General features: G+C 35.3%; 1 protein-coding gene across 1 annotated transcript in view; it reads right to left on the bottom strand.

Moving 5' to 3' along the window:
- The window catches only part of WWP1 (WW domain containing E3 ubiquitin protein ligase 1), a 119,256-nt gene that overhangs the window by 58,745 nt on the left and 43,764 nt on the right, over positions 1 to 16,747 (bottom strand). Inside the window, exons 6-8 of the mRNA XM_082858556.1 lie at positions 7,969 to 8,106; positions 7,806 to 7,872; positions 4,594 to 4,778 (exon numbers count right to left, since the gene is read on the bottom strand). Of these exons, the coding sequence (XP_082714682.1) occupies positions 4,594 to 4,778; positions 7,806 to 7,872; positions 7,969 to 8,106 (390 nt within the window). The remainder of the gene's footprint in view (positions 1 to 4,593; positions 4,779 to 7,805; positions 7,873 to 7,968; positions 8,107 to 16,747) is intronic.

The following is a 16,747-nucleotide window of genomic DNA, read 5'->3' as shown; positions in this document are numbered from 1 at the left end:
CATGGGTTATATAAAAACCTTAAAATGACCCCATTCAAGCTCCCTTTCCTATACAAATGCAGCTAATATCAAAAGAACTCTTGCCAAATATAAAGTGGCATTAATTCTTAAGAAAGTACTACAGGGGACTACAAAAAGATCCAGGAACTCGTTCTACACTTGCTAAAGAAATAACCCAGCACTGGGATCCAGTGATATAATTTCCTTTATTTTCATTCTAAATGTGATTCATCCATTTCAACTACGTGTCACTATAAAAGTGAGTCAAATTAAAACTGGAAAGAGAATAAATTATTGAACAAAATCTATTAGAAAATCACACATCAAAGTTTGAACTGAAACAGAAAAGGGAGACATAATTAAGAGTAATGGAACATTCAGGTGGATTTTTAAAGAAAGAGATTTAAATAGTGGGAAGGACAGAAACGAGTACTATTAAAGGAATCAAACAGTAAGCACAAAAAACAACAGAACCAATGAAGTTCTGTACCAACTACAGGGGAGAGTAGCTTTGGGAGGAAAAAAAATCAATAACAAAATATAAAAAATAAAATGTTTATAGTGCTACCAGTACTCAACACTGTTAGACAATATGAAGAAAAGAAAAGAGAATGTGCAGAGAGACTAAATTCTGGGTCTCTTACATGATGTTCAGAATTGATATATGATAGTCAAAGTGAATTTACTCATTTAATTTTCACTCTTCAACAATGCAGAAATTAATTTCCAAAAAAAGAAAAGATTAGCAATAGTATTTTCAAAGCAAAATAACACTAAATGGGAAAAGAGGAATATTTGACAAAAGACAATCCAGTCCCATAAGAAAGAATCATAAACTCTTAGGCTTACTAAAACATAGCACATGCTACACAAACTGTTAAAAACAGAGGAAGAAAATTAATTATTAAATAGCACCTTTCAGTTGTTCAAGGCAAAAACTTCTCTCCTACAACAATTCAACTGCAAGTGCTCTCAGCTCTTCTCTCCGTCTACACCACTACCCCTGTCCACCGTTCCTTGTTTACTCTACTGCAATAGCGTCCTAATTGGTCTGCCTGCTTCCTCTCCGGGCCAACTCCAATCCATTCTCCAAACAGCAGCCAAAATAATCTTATAAAAGCATACACAGATGTTTTCACACCATAATTAAACATACCCATTACAACCAGAATAAATTCCAAACTCTTTACCACAGCTCATGACAAAGACTCTACACAGTCTACTCCACAGGTACACCTGACTTCTCAAAATGGTCTCCTTTCTGTTCCTTGAATAGAACAAATGCCCTCCCATTCAGGGACATGCACTTGCTGTTCCCACTGTCTCAGAACAGCTCCTGACTGGCTGCTTCTTATCACGCAGAGTCCAGACTCAACCGCTCCTTCAGAAAGGCAGTGCTGGGGTATCTTACTTAATGCTGAACCTGCCCCACCGTCCCTCCAGGCTACATATTAGACTGTTTTCTCACGTTCTGAAATATTTTATTTGTTTTTATTTCTTTTTCATTGAGTTCAGAATGCAAACATTGTCAGACTTGTTCACTTTTGTATTTTCAACAGTTACAACATGCCTGGCATACTAAAACAATAAATGTTAAATGAAGACAAATCACAGAGAAAAAAGTGAACATACCTCTGTCAAAACTAGGCAGATAAAAAGAGCATTAGTAGAAATATTAAGTATATGAAGGATTTAATAACACAGTCAATACACCTGTTCTAAATTACAGGGTTAGAGAGGTAGTTTTGAGTTTCCATTATATATATATTCCATCCAAACAATCTAAGAATTCTTAGAAAAAAATGACATGTAAGGGACCAAAGGAAAATCCCAATTCTATAATCAGGTGACATTCTGACTATAATTCAATAAAACTAGAAACAAAACAAAATACAACTTATTGAAATGTTTACTAAAAGTCTGGCAGAGTTTGTTAAACATTTTTTTAAGGATTATCTTATTTAACAGAACAATGCTATGAGGCAGATACCAGCATTATTCCCATTTTACTGGTGAGAAAATTGATGCTTACATGTCCATAAAAATGACAGTTCTCCCCCACCCACAATCAATTTTGCTTAGAAGATTAAAAAGAAAACTAATTATTAAGTTAAAGAAAAAAAAATAATGAAATCACAAACTTTAGGGAAACTAAGGGCAATGAAAATATTTGTATCAAATATCTGACATGGCAAAAGAAGTATCCAAGGATATAAGAACAAATAGCAATAAATGAGCTTAGCATTCAATTCCAGAGCTAGGGGAAAATGGTAGAAGGAAAGGAATTAAAGGAACAATAGATCAGAATTTCCTAACTTACCTGATCAGAATCAGTTGGGATTTTATAAAAAGTACAGGTCTCAGTTTCCATTCTAGAATTATTGAATCTCTAGGGGAATTCTCTAGGGAAGGGTCTGGGAATCTGTATTTTTAACAAATGCTTCAGATGAATTCTTACCAGAAAAGTTGGAGAAACCATGAAATAAACGTTTCCAAATTTTATAAAGAAAAATATAGTTTGGAATACCATGTACAACTTTACATCAACAAGTCTAAATTATATTAACTAAACTCACTCAGGAGAAAGAAAAATTGAAAAGATGAGAGTAGAAATGGAAAAGGTGATGAAAGATCTAATACTATCCTTCCAAAAGGCACCAGGCTCAGTTAGTTTTTTGAAGCCTTCAATGAACAGATTACCCCCATGTTGTCTGAAGTGTGATAGTACATTGGTGAAGAAAAAGAAAAAAGGAGTTCCTTAATTTATTCTGCAAGGGTAATATAACCCTAAAACTGAAACTGAATAAATTAAAAGATGGCTCAATATAAGGAAATTGGGCTTCCAATTGGTGGCGCAGTGGTTGAGAGTCCGCCTGCCGATGCAGGGGAGACGGGTTCGTGCCCCGGTCCGGGAAGATCCCACATGCCGCGGAGTGGCTGGGCCTGTGAGCCACGGCCGCTAAGCCTGCACGTCCGGAGCCTGTGCTCCGCAACGGGAGAGGCCACAACAGTGAGAGGCCCGCGTACCACAGAAAAAAAAAAAAGATGGAATATCAGGAATAGGAGCCAGTTTTTTTGTTTGCTTTTTGGTTTTTCTTGGCCGCAAGGCTTGTGGGATCTTAGTTCCCTGACCAGGGATCAAATAGGGCCCCGGCAGTGAGAGCGCCGAATCCTAACTACTGGACCGCCCAGAAATTCCCAATAGGAGCTATTTTAACTGGTCTGTTCTTAATTTAGAGACAATCCTGAATAATCTAAAATGTTTCCTTTTCCCTTTTGCTAATAAATCTGAGGCAAATGTTCTTACCAGAAAGGATACCAGAATCAGAAAATAAATGCATTCTGCTCACTAACTTCACCCTATCTGTGTTTATCTTCTCTGCATTTTCCAGACACCTTAAATTAATGACTAATAAGTCTACTTGTTGTGGGTACTTAGGATCTTTAAGTCTATCTTTTTAAAAAAAGGGCAGCATTAATAAACAAATTAAATTTTCAAAAAACCATTCATGTCAGTTCCCACGTTTACAAAAAGCTCACCAAATGCATGGTAAATATCCCCCCAATCTTGGGTATAAATATACAATAGTCTTATCTATAAACCCATCTATTTTCATTTAATTACTAAATTACTTCCTTACATGTTTCTACTTTTTAATACTTTCCCATAAATAGATGAAGGAAAGAATATAGGCTCCGGAATGAAAAAAATAGGATTCCAACTCTAGCCCCAAGACATACGCTAGTAATCTGAAGCAAGTCCTAAGATTTGAGTTTCAAGAAATTCATCTGGGGCTTCCCTGGTGGCGCAGTGGTTGAGAGTCCGCCTGCCATGCAGGGGACATGGGTTTGTGCCCCGGTCCAGGAGGGTCCCACATGCCGCGGAGCAGCTGGGCCCGTGAGGCATGGCCACGGAGCCTGCGCGTCCGGAGCCTGTGCTCCGCTGCGGGGGAGGCCACAACAGTGAGAGGCCCGAGTATCGCAAAAAAAAAAAAAAGAAAGAAATTCATCTGAGTTAATTTATAAAGATCAAACAAAAAATGATTTATCAATATTACAGCTGAATCCATCGAAAGACAGGATTATAGAAAAAAATCTTCCTTAGGCAGTCCTTCTATAATAGAATAACAGTTACTCTTAGAAAATATAAAACTTTTGGAGAGTTACATCAGCTCACAGTACATTTTACTACTAAGTTATGTGCCAAGAAGTAAATATTTGTATGGTAAAAGGTTAGGAACCATTCATTACTAACAAATCAATGAATTCCCTCAAGTTCTTTTAGAAATATATTCTATATTATGAATTAAATAGTATTTTTTGTAGCATACAGCCTAAGAATCTAGCTATCAAGTAAGTACTTGCTTAGTGAAATGTGTGGTTATTTCTAAACTAATACATTTTTGGAATATCTTCCTAAATAATCTAGAAAAATTCAAATTACTAGAAAAAATTTCAGGTATTGCAATCTTCACATTCGTTTTATAAAACTGAAGATTAAGAAAGATTGTACGATAAGAAAAGTACAGGTATAGACAATAAAATTTAATTTCATTTTCATTTAAACAATGTGTCATAAGCAGCCATGCTTACCAGTGTCATTGGCAGGCTCAGATGTGAGTGGTTTTGGAGCTGGTGTGTTTTGGGGTCTGGCAGCAACCTGAGATGGAGATGAAGGTGTGTTGTCTCCATTAATTACATATGAACAGCATGAGTTTTGTACTACAGTGTTTGTAGGTACGTGATTATCTATTCCATTAGTACCTTCAGCAGCCAACCTATAAAAAAAAAAAGAAAAAAGCCTTACTTCAATGAATTAAATACAATTAAATAACCTATCTATTTATTTATTTTTAGCCACGTTGGGTTTTCATTGCTGCGTGTGGGCTTTCTCTAGTTGCGGCGAGCGGGGGTTACTCTTCATTGCAGTGCATGGGCTCCTCATTGCAGTGGCTTCTCTTGTTGCGGAGCACAGGCTCTAGGCACAGAGGCTTCAGTAGTTGTGGCGCACGGGCTTAGTTGCTCTGCGGCACGTGGGATCTTCCTGGACCAGAGCTCAAACCTGTGTCCCCCGCATTGGCAGGCGGACTCCCAACCACTGTGCCACCAGGGAAGTCCACAATTAAATAACTTTTCATCAGAAGTTTCATAAGAAATATTTACCAAGCTCTTAACATTGAAGTAAAATGATAGGTATAAAGAGTAATGAACAAAAGATACCCTGATTACCTTTTTAACAGGTTATTTTTTACATTTTATTACATACTTTGCTATATTAAAGTTTAAATTACTTTTGGTTCTAAGTGCATACACATTATAAGATAAATGTATCAATATATTGAGATATACAAATATACTAAGTCAAAATGAATTCAGTCCCTCAAACCAATGTTCAATTTGTACATTTTAAATAGTCTTAAATAGACTTAAATAGTCTTAAGAATATTAATATTTATTTTAAAATGCTGTGAAAGTATTTTCAAAAAGGTCATGAAACTTATAAAAATCACTTCCAAACTGTTTATTGGAACTTTATTGAATACTGAAAGACCAAAAAATTCTTAAAAAATTGATCACAAGTTATTATGTACTAGCACTAAAATAATGAGTACATGATGATCAGAAAAAGCGAAATATTATATCCCAGAGTTAGAAGAATTTACAGTGCATTCATACTGCAATAAATATATCTACAACTACAAAATCAAACACTTTGGCAGGGAGTTAGGCAATACCATGTAAGTGACCAAGAGAGCTTTTCCATATACACAGGTCACCCTGTATCTCTTCTCCAGAGAGCAGCCTTAATTTTTTAAAAAATATAAATCAGATCACATCTCAGTTGTTTGTCCCACCCCATCTATCTCTCTGATCTATTTCTCTCCAAGTTCTTCCTTGCCCACCTTGCAGGAGACATACTAGTAAATTAATTTTATATGAAAATCATGCTGAAAAGTCTTCAAATGTTTACTATAAATTATTAGACACAGGGAGTAAAATTATAATGACTTAGAAGATTATCAAAGAAAGGTTAAATATATTCTAGAGTTATAAGAGTCTGCAGAGCATAAATTAACTAGAAATAGGGTCTTTTTACTTATTTCCTCTGTCTGGAATGCTCTTCCCTGAAATCTCTCCATGGATGGTACATTTTTGGCCTTTTAATTTTAGTTCGAATGGCACTTCCTCAGAGATGATCCCCTGACATTTCTCTTTAAAACAGGCTCCTTTACATTCCTGTCACCCTGTCCTGTGTTTCAATGACTTCATAGTTCTTATTGCTATCTCCAATTAGCTAATTTATTTCTTCACTTGTTTACTGACTACCTCTATCCCACCAGAATGAAAATTTCACAGGAACAGGACTGTATCCTTAGTGCCTAGACTAGTGTCTGGCACCAAACAGGCACTCAGTAAGTATCTGGACGATAAACGATACTTTCCTTTGTCACCTATATATTTGGAATGAGATGTGTTGAGGAACTTCAGGCAGGTGAAGTTTTGAAAAATTTCCCAAGTGATTTTGATTTGTACACCCCTCCCAAGACACCCAGCAAGGATCAGTGATCTGGCAGTCCAAGTAAAAGAACCCAACTCAAGTTCTCCTGGTGCTTATAGAACTAATCTTTGATTCAAAATGTGTTACTATACAATAAACAATATTAGGTTTTAGCTTGGTAGTGATTCAAGCTCCTTTATCCATCTAAAATTGTATTTCAAAAGTTATTAAGAACAGATATATATATGTACATATATATACATGCACACACGCTAATGCATTTTAATCTACCTGTTGTACCCTTTCAGTCCTGAATTTTCTCAGTGTAAATTATAATGCGGATACTAAATAAATTTAAGCCAAATATATATTCAGAAGACATACTGATCTGTTCAAGTGCTCTATGAAAATCATTTAATGGCAATTTAGGAGTAATATTAGTAACTGTAGATTAATGAAAGTCACACTTCGTCATATACTGGCATGCTTTTTCAAATGCAACAAGTCAATTTTACAGCAATATATTTTCATATTTTCAGGTGTTCATTCCACTATATTTGAGCTATTACATGCTTTTATTCTAATACAAATTATTTCAAACAGGAAGTCTCTATTAACTGTCATCAAATGTGAACATATGGGAATCACAGAGATGGCAGGATGATCTCTGAGGGGAGACCGCAATCTGTGCACCATCTAGCTTCTAGTGATTACAGGAAGCTGCCAATTCAGACAGCAATAAGATGACCATTTCCCCACATTATCTGACTCCATTTACTGATAAAATATGCCTAAATACAGATTTTTAAAATACATTTCCAATAAAAAAGAATGAAGTTCTAACACTTGCTACAACATGGATGAACCTTATGCTAAGTAAAAGAAGCCAGTAACAAAAGATCATATATTATATGATACCATTTACAAGAAATGGCCAGAACAGGCAAATCCACTGAGACAGAAGATTAGTGGCTGCAGGAGCTGGGAGGAAAGAGGGATGGAGAGAGAATATTCATGTGTACAGAGTTTCTTTTTGAAGATGGTAAGAATGTTCTGAAATTAGACAGCAGTGTTCTGTCCAATTCTGTTAACCTAAAAACCACTGAAATATACACGTTATTCTTATGATATGTGTATTATCTCATTAAAGCTGTTATTTTTCTAAAAACTACTTTGATAAGAATTCAACCAAATGATATGCTTAGATACAAGCTTTTAAATTCTATGGCAAACTCTAAACTAAGGTTAAAAACTTCATATGTGGGAAATGTTACTTTGTCACAAATACTAAAATAAAACATTCTACCTGGTGGTTGTCCTTGCCGAAGGGTCTCCATTTTCATGTAAGGCATCACCATTTTGCTGTATTTCCACTGAATGACAAAAAAGAAAGACACTAGGTTTTTATATACTTCTTGCTGTTTTTTTTTTCCTTCAAATTTTGAAAACACATGAAGTTATTAGCTTACTGGTTGGGGATGAGCTGCAGTTTGTTCTATTTTCTTGCTCAATCACCAGTCCATCAAGCACAACTGTTAATTCACCAGTTTGCACAACACCATTCTTGGTTTCCAAGGAAAGTTTTAATTGTTCTTTCACTCTTTCCACTAGGGGGAAAAAAAAAACCTAATTTAAACACTTTTGTTATATACAAAAATATGTTTTAGAAATCAAAACTACATATCAAGAATTACTCTAATTCAGTGCTTGACGGCTACATGTGGAAAGAATTATATGTGTTTTTATCTATGGGCCCTTCTATACTACACCAGAATCACTTCCTTTCTCACCTAGTTGAATAACTCCTTTCCCTCTACCACATACTTTCAATATCACCTTTAATTGCCCCTTTGCACAGCATAAACCTCTGAGAATATACAAATATATCTAGATAATAAGCTCAGCAATTGCCTAAACTTGTTCTTTGTCCCAAGGTACCACATAAGACTTGTGGTTAAGGCAAAATTTCTGCAGGAGAGTCAGGGGGTTTGGTTCTTAATCCCAGCTCAGGAACTTCTAGCTGTATTTGAGTAAGTAGTCAAAGTAGTCAAGCTACCTAAAGCCTCAGTTTCCTCATTACAAAATGGAGATAATAGAAGCATCAAACTAAAGGAACTGTCATAAGGTCCAAATGCAAAGCCACAGAGAAAGTTCTTAGCACCACATCTGACACACAGTAAGTGCTCAATAAATGGTAATAGTTTATTATTTCTTTTTCATATAAGGCCAAATATTTCTTCCTATTATTAGGATATCTAATTCTTACTTAAACTCAAAGTCATTTTGCTTCAACTTCTCCTATCCCACAGAATACATATCAAAAGTATTAGTGATCCCATTATTATCCAAAATGAGGCCAGTTACTTCAATCTGATCTTCACTTCTGAAATCATGAAACATATTTCTTCTTAGATTATGTCCTTGACTTTGGTCCCTCCTATATTTAACAAATTTGTTGGGTTTTTTTTTCCATTTACCAAATGTCTAGCACAAACATATTGACTAATTACCCAAGTACAGAAAATATAAGACAAAAAAAAAAAATCTGTAACAACTAACCATTAGGAATTCTTTGCAAAAAATTTAAAAACCATGTAATAAAGAAAACCTTGTAGAAGACCTACCCCAACCATTTTCACCACCATAAACCTCATTTCCACTCCACATCACAAAATCAACATTAATAAAAACAGAGAAACTAGAGGAAATATTAATATTAAAGTACCAAAAAAAAAAAAACCCAACCCTACAAAAGCATGAATTTCAGTTTTATCTAGATTCTAATAATCTATGTCTGAAGAAAACTATATTGACCACCATTCTATTTCATTTTTGTCACCTTTCTCTATTTAAAGTATCTGGAATTTGGAGGTTCAGCTCTCGTTCCTAAAATATTTAGCTATTTGAGTAGATTCTTAAAGAATAGCCTTTTACTCAATAGGCTTTGAGTAGATTCTTAAAGAATGGCCTATATGGGAAAAGAATCTAAAAAAGAGTGGATATATGTATTCACTTTGCTGTACACCTGAAACTAACACTACATTGTAGATCAACCATACTCCAATAAAAATTAAAAAAAAAAAAGAATAGCCTTACAAAATCACTTTAAAGTAGGTCTCTTGGTAGTAAATTCTCTCATTTTTTTAAAATCTGTAAATGTTTGGAGTCTCACCCTGCAAGATTTGTTGGACATGCCGACTTTGTATTGATAATGATCTCTCAACTCTCTGAAGATATTTTTCCACCATCTTATCCTATTACTGCTAATTATGTAAGCCTGATTTACAAATCTTTGCAAATGACCTGTTTTTCTCCATAGCTGCTTTTTTTTGTCTTTGGTGTCATGCATTTCACTTTGATGAAAGCATGACCTCCTCTTTATCATCCTTCTTTGGATATCAATGAATCCAGGGGCCAGCAAACTATAGACCATAGGCCAAATCTGGCCCATTACCTGTTTTTGTAACTAAGGTTTTATTTGAACACAGCCATGCTCATTCATGTACATATTTTCTATGGCTGCTTTCCAACTACAATGGAAGAGCCGAATAGGTGCAACAGAGATTATATGACCTGCAAAGCCTAAATATTTACCATGTGGTCCTTTACAGAAAATGTTTGCCAACCTCTGCTTATGGGTGGCTTCTTACAATTTGTGATCTTTGATGCTGAGTTCATTTTCTGATATTAATCTAAGGGTAATCTTTGGGCTTTAGTACAGGCGGGGTCAGTTTCTTATTCTTTCAGTGGTGTGAGGGCACCCCAAGAGTCAAGACTACACTAAGCTCAGCTCCCCTAGCTGGCTGTCAGCCAAAAGTGCTATCAGCATCATCCACTAAACTAACTCTAGTTCATAAGGTTTTCTTTGTCTTTTTTTTTTTTTTTTCGGAAGAACAGGGCCCTTGGAGACCACCCCTGCCTCTTTGCAAAACTCATCAATGCCACAGAAACTCGTCCTATCCAGGACCTAACTGTTCTGCAGTGGGAGGTTGTTCATAACATCTAGCCTTTCACAATTATAACATGGAAGACTGGGATATAACATTTCTGAGTCATAAAATTGGGAGGACTTATCACATAAATAATTCTCTCTACGTGTGTGTTGGGAGGGGCTGGAATATGAGGGTATTATTCTATTACAGTATAAACAAGCCAACTCAGACATATTCATCCATTCAATATGTGATTGCCTAGTCTGTGGCGGATAGTGCACTCTGGGAAAGCAGGATAAACCCTAACCAGCCTAAAGTAGACCTCCTCCCTACCATTACTCCACTTATTTCCTTCAATGGACTTACCACCAGAATGGGGGGGGGGGGGCGCAGCGGGGTCCATCTCCCCAACTAAACTGAAGTCTCCAATAGAGCAGAGATCTTATTCAGCTAATTCAGTGATGTATCCTCAGTATCTGACAGAAGGTAGGTGCTTAATAAAATTTAAAATAAACTATTAAGATAGAGCCATCCTCAGGAAACTTACAAGGCAGGCAGTAGCTGATTATTTCCTACCTCCTGGACATTCTTCCTTAGTTTTAATTGGGGAAAAGAACAGTCTGAACCTGAGTTTCTAGGAAGCTACATATATGACTAGACAATTTATTCTTTCATCACGGACTTGTCAAAAACACACACTCTTTCTGTCCCCACAGAAAACAACAGATCTTCAAAAATCTTGGTTTTCAAGACATTTTACAGAATTAGATTTAACTCAGAGTCACATTCTGAAGCTATTTTTTTCTTGCACACAGTATTATCTACTGCTAAGTAACAAATTATCCTAAAATTCAGTCACTTAAAATAACAAGAGTCACTTAATACTGCTCACAGTTTCTGTGGGCCAGGAATTTGGGAGGGGTGGGAAAATCTGCCTAAAGGGTGGCTCGTACACAGAGCTGACAATTTGGGATTGACTGCTGAGAAGAAGCCTCAGTTCCTCTCCACTTGGGCCCCTCTACAGACCTGTGGAGAGTCTTCACAGCGGTGACTTTCTTCCTGGAGTGAGTAATCTAAGAGACCAGGGCAAAAGCTGAAATGTCTTCACTGACCAAGTCTTGGAGGTCATATACCATTACTTCTGCATATTCTATTGGTCACACAGACCATCTCTGTTTCAACGTGGGAGGGGACTACACAAATGTACGAAATAGCAGAAGATAGGAATGTATTATAACAGAATGTATTATATACATTATATAATATAGGAATGTATTATAACAGAATTTGAAAAAGAACGAGTACATTAGGCTACAAAAGCTTGTAGTAACAATCCCAGGAATAACCAGGTCTTCTGAATCCTAAGTCTTTCTATTATATCATACTATGAGTCAATGTGTTAGGTTCCCATCTTCTATCATGTAACAAAATAAATTTCAGAATTTATAAAAGAAATTAAAGTAAAAATAAAGTAAAAAATGTGGAAGAAAATAGATAACTATTAAATATAAGGACTGGAAAGGATTCTTTGAGAATAATAACAATGGAAAATGAATAAACTTTAATGATTGAAATAATATTAAACTTCTATAAATCAAAACTGGGGACAAATATAGAGGCAAATGATTGGGAGAAAAAACTAAGAGCTTTTATAAATCAGTGAGGAAAAAACGAAATCAATAAAAAATGTACAAAGAACATGACAATCACAAATGATGAAATACGAATGATCAATAAACATCTGACTTTATTAATAGTTAAAGAAATACTCTGGTAAGAAAAATATACATTTTTTTAATCTATTAGTGGGGCGTATATTTCCAAATGGGCACTCTCAGATGCTACATTTTGTGTACAAATTATTGTAACTTTTCAGGAAAGCAACTAGACAGCCATGCATAGCTAGAAGCTTAAAACTGTTCATTCCCTTTCACCTAGTAATTTCAATCCTAAAAATCTTTCTAAAGAACAGAAATGCATTTATCACCAGTAATGAAAAAACTGTTTGTTCAAAACTCTGGCTTAAAATATCTTAGTTTGTGCTGATGCTAAGTGAATTTTAAAAAGAGAACTTAAGACTTAGTAAACTAAACAAATAACTAGTATTGACTAAGTAAATAAGGCTAAAAGAAACTGCTTTAATAAACTTAAATTTGACTATGCTCTGTCTTCTATCATAAATGACACATTTCTCTGCTCTGTTTCCCTACCATTTAATGTAAAGAGATAATTTTCACTGTAAATCATTTGGGACATAATTCAATTTGAAGTGATTTTAATGGATTTCAAAATATTTTTGTTGACAAAAGCTACTAACACCATAAAAAATTTAAAAAAAAAACAGTGTAATTCCAGTGTTTGAAAGGCAGCCATCTGACTGCTCTCTGGAATGTTTAAAGTGGCTCTGTCAGTTTCAAAATTGAAATATAAAATGAAGTTCTGTATTCACTTCAACCTTGGAATTAGCTACACTACTCTTACACTGTTCACCCATGAATATGATGACAAAGATTTTCTCCTGGCTCAAATTCAATTCAGGCTCCTCTGAGCCACCTTCTCCACTAGGCCTCAACCTTGGCCCATAAATACTGCAAACTCTCAGCACAAAAGATTTTATCCACCCTACTCTCCCCAAAGTTAAAAGACTTCTAACAACTCAAGGAGACCCTAGCCAGCCTTGAAAGAATTTACTGTTTGATCAAGGCAACACCTGTGACAGGCCACCCTTTCTAAAAGCATTTATTAAAACAGCTTATAATGGTGGATCCTTCCTCTGTCCCTTTAAGTTGTATATGTGCCTCCTACTCAGGGACCTGAAAGCTATTCGTCTGAAATGTAATCATCAGGAAGGATGGATCTTAGTCAGTCTTAGTCTCTGTGGGAGAATAAAATTCTCAATAATAAGAGAAAGCTGGCCTAACTGCATTCACACTGATCAACTCTTGTAACTTTTCACTTCCCTAACTCCACTTAGCTTCCATTCACCCCTCTTTCTACTCCTTCATTCTTCCTTTGAAAGGCCCAATTACCTCTGTGTAAACTGAAGCTGAGTTCAGATCAAGCTGGACCCTCTTCCTTATTGCAAAAGTATATTACTGATTAAAATATGTCCTTACCACTAGTGTTTGGCTTTTTCTTTGACAACAGAAGGATTTTTCCTTTGCAATTTAAGAAATAATAGGTTTGAGAGAAAGAAATATACCTCATATATCAGTATCTAATGCTACTGACATAAAAAAAAGAGCTAAAAATACCACATATTTCTGCAAAGCCAATGAAATAATTTCCATAATTTAGAACAGTGTTCAAGTGACCCCAACACATAACTAACTAAAGGCTGAGGTGCAAATGATGGCTTAAATCCACAGAAGTTCTGAGACAAAGTATCAGAGGATTGCATGGGTTTGGACGCCATCCAACTAGGCTTATTACACAAAACAAATTCAGGTTAAGGACTTGAAGGCTCGCTAGGATTTAAATGTGAAGAAGTGAAAGAACTTCCCTAGTAAGTTGCAGTCGGATTTTTACTGGGAAAATACAGATGGTTTTATATTGGATTAGCTGAGAATTTTATTTAAGGCTACGGATGACTGTAACAATTCATACTATACCATGAAGGTTGAAAGTAAATATATTCAGGAAAAAAAAAACCTATTCAAATGAATTAATCCTCTGCCCTTACCCCAAATATATCAGGAGAAGGGATACATCAAAACATGAACTTATGAGAAAAAAATGTCAAGGCCCTGAGTATAGGAAGAAATTAGCCTCATAAATTTGAAGAGAGACATGTTCAAGTGCTAAACCAAAAGGCTGAATCAAAGACAACCAAGGATTTTATCAATTATGAGTACGTTTATAAATTCTACAGGTTGTCTAGAACCATGTTAACTTCCCATTACTTCTATTCAAAATTAAGCAACTAAGAATAAGAAAACCTGTGCTCTAGTCAAAACTGCAATTACTTCTTGCTTGAGCAATTCACTTAATTTATTTAATCAGTGAAATAAGTGACTGGGATTAATGCCCACAGGCATTTAAGTCTGCCTTTAAAGCACTAGGATTCTATCACAGCTTTAAATTTTTGAAATTAATTTACTTCCCTTTTGTTATAGGCTGAATTGTGTCCCCCCCCCCAACCCCATCCCATTTATATGTTTATCATATGTTTAAGTCCTAACCTCTGGTACCTCAGAAGGTGACTTTATTTGGAAACACGATCTTTAAAGAGATAATTAAGTTAAAATGAGGTCATCACGGTGGCCCTAATCCAATATGACTGGTGTCCTTTTAAGAACAGGAAATTTGGATATGGATACACACACGCACAGGGAAGACAATGTGACGATATAAGGCAAAGATGGCTATCTACAAGCAAAGAAGAGAGTCTTCTGAAAAAACCAACCCTGTCAACACCTTGATCTCAGACTTCTAGCTTCCAGAACTGTGAGAAAGTACATTTCTGTTGTTTAGGCCAGCGGTCCCCAACCTTTTTGGCACCAGGGACCAATTTCATGGAAGACAATTTTTCCACAGACTGGGGTGGTGGGGGTGGGGGTGGGGGTATGGTCCAGGCAATAATGCGAGCCATGGGGAGCAGCAGATGAAGCTTCGTTCGCTCGTCCGCCACTCACCTCCTGCTGTGAGGCCCGGTTCCTAAGAGGCCACGGACCGCTACTGGTCCGTGGCCCAGGGGTTGGGGACCCCTGGTTTAGGCGACCCAGTCTGTGGTATTTTGGTATGGCAGCCCTGGAAAACTAATACACATTTCAATTTTCAAAAGAAAAAAAAAATTACTGACTGCCTAAGGTGTATAAGATGCTGCTACTACAATTTCTGAAGCCACTGACTTCAGACATGTACGAATGCTTATAAAATTTTGTTTTTCCTCTGATCATATTCTGCTCAATTAAATCATGAGAGATAGCTTTAAGTTTATACAATTTATAAGAGTTTCAATTCCAAGTATATAGACATTACAACCTTCCTACAAAATTACTTTGGCAGATAAATATTATAATCTTTGTTATGAAGGTTCAGTACAGTCTAATATAACAGATTTGGAAACAATCTAAATGGCAACAGTACGAGCATGGTTTAAAAATTACAGTTTGTGATAAAACATTATGAAACTACTAAATTAGCTTTCAAAGAATACCACTGAATTACACAGAGAAATGCACATGATATAACACTGAGAGCTAAGAAGAACATGAAACTGAGTATGATCTCAATTATTATACACATACACGTGTAGACAAAAATTCATCAAAATATTAGCACTCATTATCTCTGGGTTGTGAGATTATGAGAAATAACTTTTGTACTAGAAAAGAGGTCCCATGCAAAAGCTTAATCCAGAGAAGAAATAGCATATAAATAGTTGAAACCAAATAATCAATTCTGAAATAACATAGGTTAACTGAAGTATGACATATTTATACCAACAATGTCATAGAGCCCGGAAAAAAGTACAAATCCAGCCACCATCAGACCAAGCAAGGTACTGTATGCTTACAAGACCTACTACTTATTTCTGTAACCAAGATGAACTGAATGACCAAAAGCCATGACATAGCAGGGAATTAAACTTTCAGTGCTTAAAAGAAGATTTTTTTTTTTAAATCACTGTACATAAAAACTAGTATGGCTTTTACATTTTCTTGACTCATAACTCTTTATGTCCAAAAACAGACTTTTCAGTTACACATGAATGTTTTTTTGTTAAAAACTTTCAAAAAATTAACTTATCTTAAAAATTAGCATTTTAACCCTTAACCTAGCACATCTGTTAGGAGTAAGAAAACTTCTAAGGAAATAAGATGAACATAAAGATTTAGAGCGGTATTAGTTTGAGTGAACTATTAGAAACCTAAATATCAAATAATAAATTAGTTAAATCATAAACTATGAGTCCAGTTTTTAATATTCTTTGGATCACACAGTATTTTGAGAATTTGATAAAAGCAATGAACTCTCCTCAGAATCAGAAATACATGTATATATCCCCAAGTTTTTGCATACCATGATAGGGAGTTTACAAATAATTGAAGCTTAAACTACTTTAAGAATCCTCACTAGAAAAATTTAATATGATGGAAACATAACGCTCATATTATATTTTTAAATGAAAAAAAGAAGAGAATAAACCAGTAGATACAAAGAAGAAAAAAAAATTTACATCTATGAATGAGAGACCAAATTATTGGGAAGGGTTATCCTTGGATAGTAAAAATTACAGATAATTTTTATATTCCTCTGTGATTTTCTATATTCTCCATATTTTCTAAAATGAACTAGTTAGATAATAAAAAAA

The sequence above is a fragment of the Leucopleurus acutus genome (assembly GCF_964270905.1).
Source record: "Leucopleurus acutus genome assembly, chromosome: 17".
Lineage (NCBI taxonomy): Eukaryota > Metazoa > Chordata > Mammalia > Artiodactyla > Delphinidae > Leucopleurus > Leucopleurus acutus.
The sequence above is the reverse complement of the archived record's forward strand: the minus strand, read 5'-3'. Positions and strand labels throughout refer to the sequence as shown.